This window comes from Rousettus aegyptiacus, unplaced genomic scaffold (assembly GCF_014176215.1).
Source record: "Rousettus aegyptiacus isolate mRouAeg1 unplaced genomic scaffold, mRouAeg1.p scaffold_m13_p_2, whole genome shotgun sequence".
Lineage (NCBI taxonomy): Eukaryota > Metazoa > Chordata > Mammalia > Chiroptera > Pteropodidae > Rousettus > Rousettus aegyptiacus.
In genome coordinates this window covers 2,581,718-2,594,576 of record NW_023416295.1, presented here as the reverse complement: position 1 = coordinate 2,594,576, position 12,859 = coordinate 2,581,718, and the positions used below count along the sequence as shown (strand labels likewise).

At 47.5% G+C, this 12,859-nt stretch overlaps 1 protein-coding gene across 2 annotated transcripts in view; it reads right to left on the bottom strand.

Moving 5' to 3' along the window:
* The window catches only part of IQCA1 (IQ motif containing with AAA domain 1), a 110,141-nt gene that overhangs the window by 87,197 nt on the left and 10,085 nt on the right, over positions 1-12,859 (bottom strand). For both annotated transcript variants that reach the window (XM_036236691.1, XM_036236692.1), the window contains exons 3-5: positions 12,116-12,235; positions 9,889-10,080; positions 4,777-4,848 (exon numbers count right to left, since the gene is read on the bottom strand). In XM_036236691.1, the coding sequence (XP_036092584.1) occupies positions 4,777-4,848; positions 9,889-10,080; positions 12,116-12,235 (384 nt within the window). The remainder of the gene's footprint in view (positions 1-4,776; positions 4,849-9,888; positions 10,081-12,115; positions 12,236-12,859) is intronic.

Sequence of the window (12,859 nt, the reverse complement as noted above, 5' to 3'; positions counted from 1 at the left end):
CCTGAGGCGTAGGTGCCGTCATTATCTGCATTTGACATGAGTAAACTGAGGCGCAGAGAGGTCAAGGCGCCGGGCCAGGGTCACAGGGCCGGGAGAGGCAGGCAGGTGCGGGGATCCCGGCGTCCTTCTCTGGCCCCTCCACTCTCTCCCTCTGCTCTGCCGTTTCTCTCCATCGGCGGGCTTCTTCTGGCGGAAACCATTTTTTCTGAAAATGGTTTTTCATGGGTACCACTGATTGCACATTTTAAAAGGACACGTTTGTGATTTTACATGCCGCTGCCGACCTGCCACGCGAAGGGGCCGCAGGGCCGCCTCCCCGCACAGCGGCGCCCGCTGGAGGCCGCTCTGCCCGCCCCGCCTGCGCCGAGCCGCTGGCCCTTCTGATCTCGGCTCACTGCGGCGGGTAGGAAGCGCCATCTAATGAGCATTTTTGAATCACGGACGGTGCGGACATCTAAGCCCAGGATTAGAAGCCGCCGGAAGAAAAATACCAGCTGACACTCTCCGGCACTTCCTGTGCGCGATTCGCCAGACTCTTTTAAACGCTTTGCAGAGATCGGTTTCCTTACAACTCAACGCAGCTCCGTGAGCGAGGCGTGACGGCAACCTCCGCTCTGCACACGTGGACATCGCGGCACCGGGAGGTCACGGCACCAGCCACGTTCACACGGCAAGTAAAGGGCGGAGCCAGAATCCGAACCCGGGCTGGCCCCGGAGTTCACGGCCTCAACCACGCTGCACGCTGCTGAGAAGACTTCGTACTGGGCCCTAATGTGAGAGAAATCAGGGAAATTCCCCGCCCCGAGATGTGGAGTAAAAAGTACTGGGACCAGGAGGCAAAAGGGAGGATAAGGAAGAGAATTCTTTTCATTATTTAATTTTTTTTTTAATTTTTTTTTTTTTTTTTTACTCCGTCTGCCTCCCCCTCCTCCCCAGCCCCTGGTAACTACGAATCACTTAATTTCTGATGACCTGGAGACCTGGCGCAAGGAACAAACAGGACAATCACGATAATAAAAGCGACTTAAAATTCAACTAAAGGTTCCCAGGTCACTGGATTGTAAAAACCCAAATGATGGAAGTGAAAATGGTTACTTTTTCTTTTTTCCCTCCAAACCTCTTGCAGTGGACTTTCGAGACCGCAGAGATTATTCCGTGTGCTCAGCGGAGCCCTGGCCTGCTTGCTGAGCCTGAGGGCCTGTCACACGCACCTGTGCTGGGCTCACCGCTCACCCTGGTTTGCGCACTCCCCGGGCCCAGCGCACGCAGTGTGCGTGTGTGCGGGCGGCACGGGTCACCGTGATGGCCCGCCCCCTGCCGCTGGACGAGGCAGCTGCACGTTGGACTCAGACCTGCGAGCTGCTCCAACGCCACGGCCAACGAGCCTCGGCAGCCAGTAATAAAGGCCCAGATACAAAATCAGTGTGTCCTGCATGTTTTATGCTACAACTGATTTTGAAATATTTTGTGTTTTGTTACAGAAAAGTTGATCGTGCTTGATAGTTTTCCATGGGATGAAATCATTCGGTTGCCATGACAATGTACTGCAATGTTCCAACATGATCAACATCAGCCATCATTCCTTGAAGTCTTTCTCGCAGCTCTGCGAAATCGGTAGCCCTATTCTGCTCTTAAGAAGAAGAAACTGAGGCTCAGAGGGTGGGGAGGTATGTGGCTTGAAGTCCCCCCCCCGCTGCCCATGTGGTAGATGGGCACACATTCCCAGCTGGGCCCTGGACCCCGGCTTCTCCCTCAACATGGCGGAGCAAAGCCTTCAAGGAGCCCGAGCGTTGAGACAGGCAGCCTTCGCAAGATACCACCTCCCCCTGGGGCACTCACAGACCGGCTCTTTTGTATTTAAACTATATTAACAAAACTAAAACAAAGCGAAACGAAACCCTGTGAACCATGGTAAATCCGTTTCTTTGAGAATAAACTTATTTCTAGAAACAACCAAACATCATTTGAAGACGAATACAATGACTAATACGCAGGACCAAGCTGGACGTAGGGGTTTGGGGCTGAAATTAAAATGCGATCATTAAAGAGCGCTTCGTTTCGATTCTTTGCGCAGCGAGGCTGGGATGGCCACTGCCCCTGAGCGTGCCGACCGAGGGCAGGAAAGTGCCGGACACCGCACACCGCCCTCCCACGTGCGGCGAGGCAGTCAGCGCTCGCCGGGCGCCCCAGCTCCTGCTTGGCTGGGGGTATGCGCTTAATAAGGAAGAAGTCTCATTTACTGGCCAGAGAATAATCTGGCTTGAAGCTTGTTTCGTGTCAGGATTTGAAAGTGAGCAGGGTTTTATGGTGCTTCGAGGACTCCCTTGATGCATTTCAAAGCGACAGTGCTTTCTCTTTAATAAGCACCCCCCCCCCCCCAGTGTTCATTATAATGCAAACACTGATAGCTTCGGGGGAACATAAAATATAAGATGGTCATGACTGCAGGACACATTATTTCGAAGGACCCGCGGAAGGAAATGTATTACATTCATTAAGTTTCCTTCCACTCGATCCACTCCATTGGCTCTGCCAATTAAAATAACCGCGCATGAATTTTTGGAGTGCTATTTATTTTCCTTTGTAGATTTTAGAATATAAATATTTAAAATGGCAATATCGGAAAAAATTTATATGACAATGGCAAGAAAAACATTTTGGTCAGGAATCGAAGGCATAATGATGCTTCTTGCTCTAATTCTGGTTTCGGTGACTACACAGTCACCGCTGGAAATGTGCCAGGCTTCCAATAAGGACGCGAACTCGGTTCTGATTAGATAACGCAAGGGTTTCTGCACGGGCATGATACAACAAAATGAAACAAAGGAAAAATGAAAACTTAAAACGAGCGAACAATATCTTAATTAGTGATAGAGTGAAAAACACATTCAATTGAAAACATTTCTTAGACTTGGGTAATGCATTTTTATGGTTATCAGTCAGTGAACACAAGATATCATTCTTTATAAATTGAATCCATATATTTCTCAACGGCATAAAATTTCAGTAACACGTGAATATTGAGAGGAGACGTACCAAAAAAAAAAAAAAAAAGAAAAAAAGCAAACTGGAGAGTTACATTTAATAAAAAACAGACAAACTACTCGCTATACTATCCAAATTCTGTATTGCTGAAAATAGACTATAAAAAAAAATTTGAGCTGAGCAGATATAAACTACAAAGTAAAACAGAAAAATCATAGTAAGAAACACATAATTTTATCTTTCTGTGGTATCGATGTATGATATTAAGACCCCAGGATGAAAAAAAATACCCTTTGGCTGGTCCCTAAATTTCTGGCGTGTAAACAGAATAGATAGATGTTCAGTAAATGCAGGTTGAATCGTTAAGGAAATTGTTGAATCAAAATTGCTGCTAATGTAGAATTTCGTGTTCAACTTAGATCATTTCCGACGGACTCTTCTGCCTGCGAGTTTGATATTTAAAGTAGAAAATTGGAGGGAACCGTCGTTTTTATCATTACGTCATATCTGCGTGCCTCTTAAGGGCGGAACCGAGACACAGTGTCACATCACTGGTAATATTCTACGGCCATCTGCTTTTATTTTTAAGCGTGTGATTTTTTTCCCCAGCTAATGAAGTTACATTTAAGCATTTTGGAAACTATAGACAAGTACAGACGAAAAAATCTTCCAAAGTCCCACATTAAGAAAACGAAAACTATTTGAATCTGGTACATTTCCTTTCTTTCTTTTGCATGTGCATGAATGTGCGTATTCATGTTTAGTTGAATCATAGTACATGCACAGTTCTAAATCCTGTATTTTCACTTTGAGCACTCTCATGTCATCATAAATCAGTCATAAATATGTATTCTCAATGTTGGCAATTACGACATTGATGTAGGTCCATCACAAATTATTTAACTACCTATATCTCTACTCCAGAATACTAGCGTAGCTACTTCCAATTTTCATGATTAAAAACAGCACTAGAATACTTCCATGCACGTACATCTCAATTTCTGATGACCTCCTTAGGGTAGAGTCGGTGGTGAAGGACGTAGCGTTTTAACGGTCTCGGGGCAGCTCGCTATCAGTCGTTCAGAAAGGCCGAACCGATTTAACGCACGCATGAGAGTGGGCACTGGGTAACACCCTTGTCAATAATTATGACTCGAAAAATCTTTTTTTGTGGCCCAATAAGGCAGACACAACGTGCTCTGCTTCACCAATTCCAAGGTGTGTCTTTTTCACAATTTAACATATCTAAGATTAGGGGCGGATGTGTATTACCATGAAGGATGTTTTGGTTATTTGACTAAATGATTTTTCTTTAATAGCAAATAAAAATCATGATGTATTTTACAATTGATAACATCTTAGATTCAATGAAATATTGTATCTCGTTTAATTTTTAATTTATCTTTTTGGGTTATTCATGAATAATCATGATTTACGTAGAACCATTTCGGTATATATTTCAACGTTCCAGTAAATTTTTAAAGAATTATGGTAAAAAAAAATTACATAAAATTTACTATGTTAGCCATTTTTCAGTATATTGCTCAGCAGTATTAAGTATATTCACACTGTCGTGCGACAGATCTGGAGAACTTTTCCATTTTGCAAAACTAAAACTCTGTCCGCACTGAACAACTCCCGAACCCCCCTCCCCCCGGCCCTCTTCGGTCACTGACCACTTATTTTTATTTCCTTGCTGCCCCCGAGAGCGCTCTAAGGAAGACACGAGTCTCACGGCGTCAATCGCCTTGAAGAAAAGCAGATGCACATCCCGTGCGCGAGGACACTCACCATGCCCAGGAATATCATCTCCTCTTGCCGCTCTCTTTCCGTTTTCTTGCTTTGACAGAAACCTCGCCAAACCTGAAAACAAAGACATGGTTACTTGTTTAATGTATAAAAAATAAAGGACACCCTGCCATACCGTTTCTCCCCGCAAACTGCAGGTTCCGAGTGACGTAACGGCTATGCAGTCAAGGTCGCGCACGTGTGTGTGTTGATGGAACAGTTTTCCTTCTGTGACTACAGGCAGAATTTCTAAAGAAAGAATGACTCACGGAAGTAGTGCACACTGCTGTCTGAGGAGCCGGCTGTGAACCCCGAGGCAGAGCCTTGTCCCCGTGTCACCCTGCTGAACAAGGGGTACTGGAGGCAGCCCCTCCACCCAGGGATCGGATGGGACCCATACCCACCCACCCTGGTAGCAAACACTGCGGACTCAGCAACAGCCTCACACCTGTTAGAACCGCTACGATCCAAAAGAGACAAATGCTGGTGAGGATGTGGAGGAAAGGAAACCCTTGAGCACCCCTGGGAGAATGGAAAGTATTACGGTCATTATGGAAAACGGCGTGGAGGTTACTCGAAATAAATTAAAAACAGAACTGCCGAACGACCCATTTCCGGACAAATAACCGAAGCAAATACAATCGGTATCTCAAAGAGACAGCTGTACCCCATGTTCACTGCAGCATTATTTGCAACAGCCAAGACATGGAGACAGCCTGAATGTCTGCTGATGACTGAAAGAAGAAAATGTGCTGTATACGCACGAGGGAATACTAGTCAGCCATAAAAAAGGAGGAGATCCTGCCAGCTGAGACAACATGGGTGGACCCTGAGGGCACTGAATAAGTGAAATAAGTCAGACAGAGAAAGAATGCATGATTTCACTTACATGTGGAATCTGAAAATACTGAACCTGTAGAAACAGACAATAGATTTGTAGTTTCCATGGGCTAGGGGGGAGGCGGGTGACAGAAATGGGTGAATATGGTCAAAGGCACAAAGGTAACTTAATTCTAGGGACATAAGACACAGTACAGTTAGCAATGCCGTACTGTGTACTTAAAGACTGAGAGTTGATCTTTAATGTTCAAAGAAAAAACGGTAATTGTGTGTGGTGATGGATGTGCTGATTAACCAAACTATGGCAATCATGTTACAATATATCCATGTACCAGGTCATCATCTACATCTTAAACTCACACAATGTTATAAATCTCAATAAAGTTGGGGGACAAAAAAGTGGCCTATAATACTCATTCGTGAGATTTCCCAAGCTGGGTTTCCTCAAGAGAAACTTCTAGATTGCAAAAGTGTGAGGGTAGATCTAAGGGTTAAATTCATGGTTAAAACCACCCCCCACCCAAAAAAAACTTCTGCAGTAACATGGGGAAATATACCACGGTAACGTCCAAGAATTGTACAACTCAAGCTGTGAACTCAGACGATTGTTTAAAACTTCATATCCCCATAGAAACTTGACAGAAAACAGTTTCTTATGTCTCTCCCCATCTCCCCTAACTCCCATTCAAACACAATTAAAGAGTCATGATCTTCCCACTCTATTTCATATCCTTATACTTTCTCTCTAGCCAATTTCTAATTTGTGTCACATTGCCATCTTCTGCATTTTCCTGTAAGCAATGTAATCTCCATTTGAAAAAAGATGGGGTACAAATCAACGATGCTCATCTGACAGAGGGAAGGAAACCTCAGTCATGCTTTTCGGAGGACCATCAAGGTTCTGATTACAGTGATGGTCACCAGAATTTTGTGTGAATAGTGCACGCATTGGCAAGCTAGCAAATGTTAACCCTTGTAGCCGTTCTGTAATTGTATGTGTGTGTAAATGTATTTTTAAAAATTCATTAAGGATTTATAAACTCACTGAATTCTTAGCCACAGTCTTTCCAACGATTATCAGTGACCTTTAAAAGCATTAGAAGAGGGCTTCCGGTCAAGGTGGCGGAGCAGGGAGCCGCTGTGCCCACCTCCACCCACAGCCACGTCGCAATGACAGCTAAGCTACAGAACCACCACCAGTGAGAACCGCCCGAGGTCTGGCTGAGCAGGAGTCCTACAACTGGGGATGCTCAGAAGAGGCCACCTCGGGACTGGTAAGAGGGCGGAGACGCGGAGCGGGTCTCTGTTTCTATGTGGCGGTTGAGAATCAGGTTGAGAACCGGGGTGGATGTCGCGGCTGCGGAGGTTCCCCCTGCGGAGTGAGGGGTCCTGGCCCCACACTAGGCTCCCAGCCCCGGGTTCCAGTGCCGGGAAGAGAAGGCCCCACAACCTCTGGCTGTGAAAACCGGTGGGGACGGAGGCTGAGTGGGACACAGGGATGTGGGAATCGCAGACCTTCCCCTTAAGGGCCCGCGGGTGGACTCACCGCTGATGGACTCGCTGGCTCTGAGCGCCAGCGTGGGAGCCCCAGCTCGAGGGGCGCTGGGGTCACACAGGGAGGAACCGGGTTGTCTGGCTTCAGGGCGAGGGCTGGAGGGGCGGCTTTCTCCCAGACAGAAGTGCCGGTGGAGGCCACTGTCCCTGTGCTGGGTCCCCCCTCATGTGGCAGCCAGACCCAGGGGCCGTCATATTGAGTCTCCATCACCTCACTGATGCCACTAGCCCCGCCCACGCGATCCTTGAGGCCCCGCCCCCCCAACTTCCGGGCCCACCCAAGCCGCTTCCAATGACTTTTCCATATGAATAGCCTGTGTTGACTCATGCTGAGGACTTCTCTAAAATCTCTCAGAGGTTCATAAACCTCAAACAACGGCACCTGGCCTCGGTGTGCCCCGTACCCTTTGCTGAGCATCCCAAGCTCGGCATCAAGGGCAGCTGGCCTCACTTTACAGCTAAGCCTCTCCCAGGTGCCTCCAATCCCAGCACAACTGACAACATCTGCAGATCATTCTGTAGCTCATACCAAATGGCCCCGGGCAGGGCTCAGGCAGTGGCCGACTGTGGCTGACTCCAGAGCCCCTCCCAAGAGGCCCCAGAACCAACACAGCCAGTGGTCAGCTTCAGACCACCCCAGAGCACCACCCAACCACCTCCACGAATGACGCACCAACGGGCAGACTGAGCGGCACCGGAGCCCCAGTAACGCGAATCCCGCTCCACAGGGTCAGGCCCCGCAAAACAGCTCCTCCAGTGTAGTCACAGTTTGTCCTCATGGCCAATCAGCCTGAGGGTCAGTCCTTCCGACTGACGTGCAAGTAGCGATCAAGGCTCAGCTACAACAGGAGGGCGCACACAACCCACACAAGGGGCACCCTGCAGCACCCGGCTCGGGTGACCCGGGAGACTGCACCACTGGGCCCCACAGGACGCCTACTACGTAAAGCCACCCTCCTAAGACTAGGAAACATAGCAGCTCCAATACACAGAAACAAAGACAGGGAGGCAGGACAAATGGGGAGACAAACGTGTCCTGCACGGGAAAAAAAAAAAAAAAAACAGACTAAAGCTCCAGAAAAATAACTAAACAAAATGGAGGCAAGCAATCTAGCAGATGTAGAGTTCAAAACTCTGGTTCTGAGGATGCTCGATGACCTCAGTGGGAACTTCAACAAAGACGTTGAAGAAGAACCAGTCAGAAATGAGGGATTAAAAGGAATTGACAGACTAGATGAAGCAGAGGATCGAACCAGTGATTTGTAAGAAAAGGCAGCAGGAAACACCCAAGCAGAACAACAATAAGAAAAAGAATCTAAAAAAATGAGGATGGTTTATGGGGCCTCTGGGACATCATTAAGTGTAACAACATTCGCATCACAGGGGTACCAGAGAGGAGAGCGAGCGAGCGAGGGACCGAAAACCTCTTTGAAGAAATGACGATGATGATGCACAACTTCCCTAACCTGGCCAAGGAAATACGCATACAAGCCCGGGAAGCGCAGAGAGTCCCAAACAAGATGGACCCAGAGAGGCCACACCCAGACACGTCATAATTAAAATGCCAAAGGTGAAGACAAAGAGAGGCTCTTAAAAGCAGCAGCAGAAGAGCTGTTAGTTACCTACACGGGAGCTCCCGTGAGGCTGTCAGCTGATTTCTCAACAGAAACTTTGCAGGGCAGAAGGTATCGACATGAAATATTCAGAGTGATGGAAAGCAAGGATCTACAACCCAGATTACTATACCCAGCAAGGTTATCATTTAGAATCAAAGGATGGAGCTTCCTAGACAAGAAAAGGCTAAAGGAGTTCATCACTCCCAAACCGGTCTTACAAGAAATGTTAAAGGGACTTCTTTAAGCAGAAGGAAAGATAAAAAATACGAATAATAAATGGCAATGACTACATATCTATCGACGATTACTTTAAATGTAAATGGATTAAACACTCTAATCAAAAAGACACAGAGTGGCTGAATGGATAAGAGAATAAGACCCTTACGTATGCAGCCTACGAGAGACTCCAGACTGAAGGACATAGACAGAAAGTAAAGGGATAGAAAAAGATATTTCCTAAAAATGGAGGGAAAAAAGCTGAGGAAGCAATACTCACACCAGACAAAACAGACTTTAAAACAGAAGCTACAGCAACAAAAATAGAAACAAACTCACAGATACGGAAAACGTTTTGGAGGTTGCTGGGTGGGAGGGGGATTATGGGGCGGGGTTAAAAAGGGAGATGGACTAAGAAGTAGGAATTGTTAGTTTCAGAATAGTCACGGGGATGTGAGGTACAGCATAGGGAATACTGTAATAAGTACGGATGGTGTCGGATGGGTACTAGGTTTATCAGGGTGGCCACTGTGTGAGTCCTATAAATGGCTGATCGCCATGTCGTACACCTGAAATTAATATGATATTGTATGTCAACTGTAATCGAAAAATAAAAAAATTATGAAAAGCAACACAACCTCAATAGTAAAACAAGACACGTGAGAAGAGAATGTCCTGTGTTTTATACCTATTTATAATAAAATTAAAAACAAAACAAAACAAAACATGATCGAGCTTAGTTAATGGTTTCCTCCGGGTAAGATAATTAATCTTTCTGGAATTGAACCCAGTTTCGCTAACGGCAGGTTTTGGCATTCCGAGCTCCCGAGCTGCCCGCCACCGCGGCGGGCGCCCCCGGCTGCGTCCCCTCGGGCACCCCCATCCTCACCTTCTGAATGTGCAGCGCGGCGGCCCCCACATCCGCCCCTTTCTCTCCGAGGAGCCTGGCTTGCTTCGCCCTGTATTCTCGCAGGAAGATCTGCTTCATGAATATCGCTCTCAGGCGACCCTGCCGCGCCCTCTCTGCGATCTGGATTAATTTAATCGCCTCTTCGAGGGGTATACTCTTTAGAGGGTATTTCTGCAAAAGGCATTTGAGAGAAATCAGGGTTTAAACATGTTAGCTGCACCAATGGGTCCCTGAACGTCACTGGCTACTTCCGGCCCGGCCTCGCCCAGCATTCCCAAACTGTGGCTAACGAGTGTGAGAGCCGCTCAGTACTAATTATTTTCCCACGAATTATGTATATTTTGATAATTTGCCATGTTCACGCTGTGGTCCCGTATTTAAGGATTCCTTAAGTTTTCCTCTGCCATTCCAAACAAAATCCTAATTCGCTGTCCAACATTTTATGTTGGCAGAGAATTATACTAGGAACGCTAATAAAATGGATTCAATGAAACTTGAAATTGCTACCAATGTTTCATTCACGTAATAGTATAAACACAAATTAAATACACGTCTCTAATACGAACATTTAAAACGTGAAACGTGCGTGAGGTGAAATGCCGACTCTCACACCAGGTACAGAACGATGTAGTGAGCGCGAGCAATGCTGAAGTCACTGCGGGGGTGGTAACTATGTGCGGGGCCGTCCCGGATCTACAGAAGTGCATTCTGGGACACCCAGACGTGCCGGGGGCCGCGAAGCCTGAGAGAAATCGGGCCCGTGCAGCAGATGCTGTCGGGTGGTCTCAGGTGGGGAATGTCGCAGCCAAGTCAGGTGAGGGGCCGGAGGAAAGCGTGGGCGGGCGCGAGGGCAGCCGGGGCGTCCAGCGGCCTGCGTGAGTGACATCTGATCAGAATACGCATGAAAAAACGTCTGAAGTCCATGAGAATGCACGTGCAAAGCCTCTGGCATCTGCAGGGGCTCGGTAAGTGTGCCTTCACCCCCCTTTTCCCTGTGTGCATGTGCGTGTGCGTGCGTGCGCACACACAGACACGCACGCTGTCACACGGAGGAGCGGGCCCTGCGTGGGCTCAGGCCCCGACCCTCTGTTGTCCCCGGAGCGAGGGCGATGCCATGCACGTGGCCTGGCTTGGGAAGAGCCTCAGGCATAGATGGGGTGCAGGGGGAGGCCGCGGGAATCGGAAAAAACCCGAACGTGGGCCGAGGCCTGTTCTGAGTCTCAGAGGGCGGCGGTGGCCACCTCATCAGGACACAGCGCAGGACACTGAGGTCCCGAGTCTGGGTGCTCTGGTTCATCGCCGGGGCTGCTGTTCCCCAGGACGCTCGCTTCTCTGTGTAACAGCGTGCGTGTGTGTGCACGCAACACGCACACACCGTTCTGCACCAGCAATGGCGGCTTAGCTGCTGACAGTGCCCCGTTCACCCCGAATTGTCCCCATTTGGACGGTCAGCTGCCGCCTTCCTGCTTGGGCCACGAAGACCCGGCAGAGGCACGAGGCACTGATCGTGCAGGCAGTGAAGGACGCCGGAATGCATGAGCCAGAAGATGCCCACGGAAGGGACGGGAGACGGAGCCTGTCCACAGCGAGCTGAGCGGGACGTCGCCGTCCAGGAGGAGGACACGAGAGTCAGAACGGCCGTGGAAACAGGTAGGAGCTGGAAGCTGGGGACGAAGGAGGTCCAGGGCCAGAGAACCGACTGGGTGGTGCCCTTTGCTCTCTGGGGGGGTGGGATGGGGGGGTGGGGGTGGCCCTAGGGATTTTTCTCTCCTTTTCCCCACAGACAGTCCACTCGAGGTGATCCAAGCGCCTTTTATAACTCAGCCTGAAGTTATAAAAGGTCAATCAGCATTTTTAGAAGGTGTGATACCTTTTGAGTTCTTAGTGAGTTATCTTAGCTGTGAATAACATTCGGCTTCCGGCTCAGGCAAGGTGGATCCGAGGTGGACGGTTACGCGGGGCCGATAACCTGCTCAATCTTGGAGACACTGATTGAACCAACAAAGCTTTATGTTTTGACCTTTATTTTTAAGTTCTTGAGAAGTAATGGCTACGAATCACCAACGACTCCTTGTACACTGAACGACGAGGGGCAAGGGTGCGGCCGTCCTCACACCGAAAAGTCTTATAACTCTTTCTCCATTAGGAGGAGAAAAAGGAGGTTTTACAGGTTACGGGATAATGTCTGTTAAAATAATGTACGAACCATTTGAGACATGTCCAATCCAGAGTCGGCTAATATCTGAGCGAGGATTTTCTCTCTTCCTTTTATTATTTCCAGCTTCTCTTTCAAAAAATACTTGGGGATGGGAATGTCTAACTGTTCCTAGAGAAGACAAAAAATAAGCAAAAGAGCGTTTCTGTCACGATTCCAAGGCTCAAATCCATTGAAAATATACAGGAAGGACGTGTGAATCCAAGGGACCGGACTCGCTTCCCACCCTCACTCAAGAGAAGACGAGCCCCGTGGACTGAAGACGCAAAGTCAGAAAGAAAAGTCGTAGCTACGCCCCTCGTTTTAACTATTACGGTGAAACTAGTCATTCCTATCAATGAACTAATTCAACTCAATTAGCTACGATAATTTTTTAAAGAACTATAATAGCATCTCGGCCTACCTAAAATAATAATGCAAATGAGAATAGCCAAGTATAGAGCGTAGAGTTCTTTGAATTAAACCTAATAATTTATTGTTAACACCAGCAACTATTTGTACGTAAATGGTGATGATTTTTCTAATAATTCCAGTTTAGTTTTACCTAAATTACCCCATTACAAAAATTATTTTAAGAATTTATTAGAAAACTTGTGTTTTTTTTTTATACAATAAATATAAACTTACATTCTTCTGTACATCACTAAATATTTCAAATTAGTGGAGGTCAAAGGAGTATTTACCAGTCCACGTTCAAAAACCAAGACCACACAAGGGTTACTGGAGGGTGTGGGT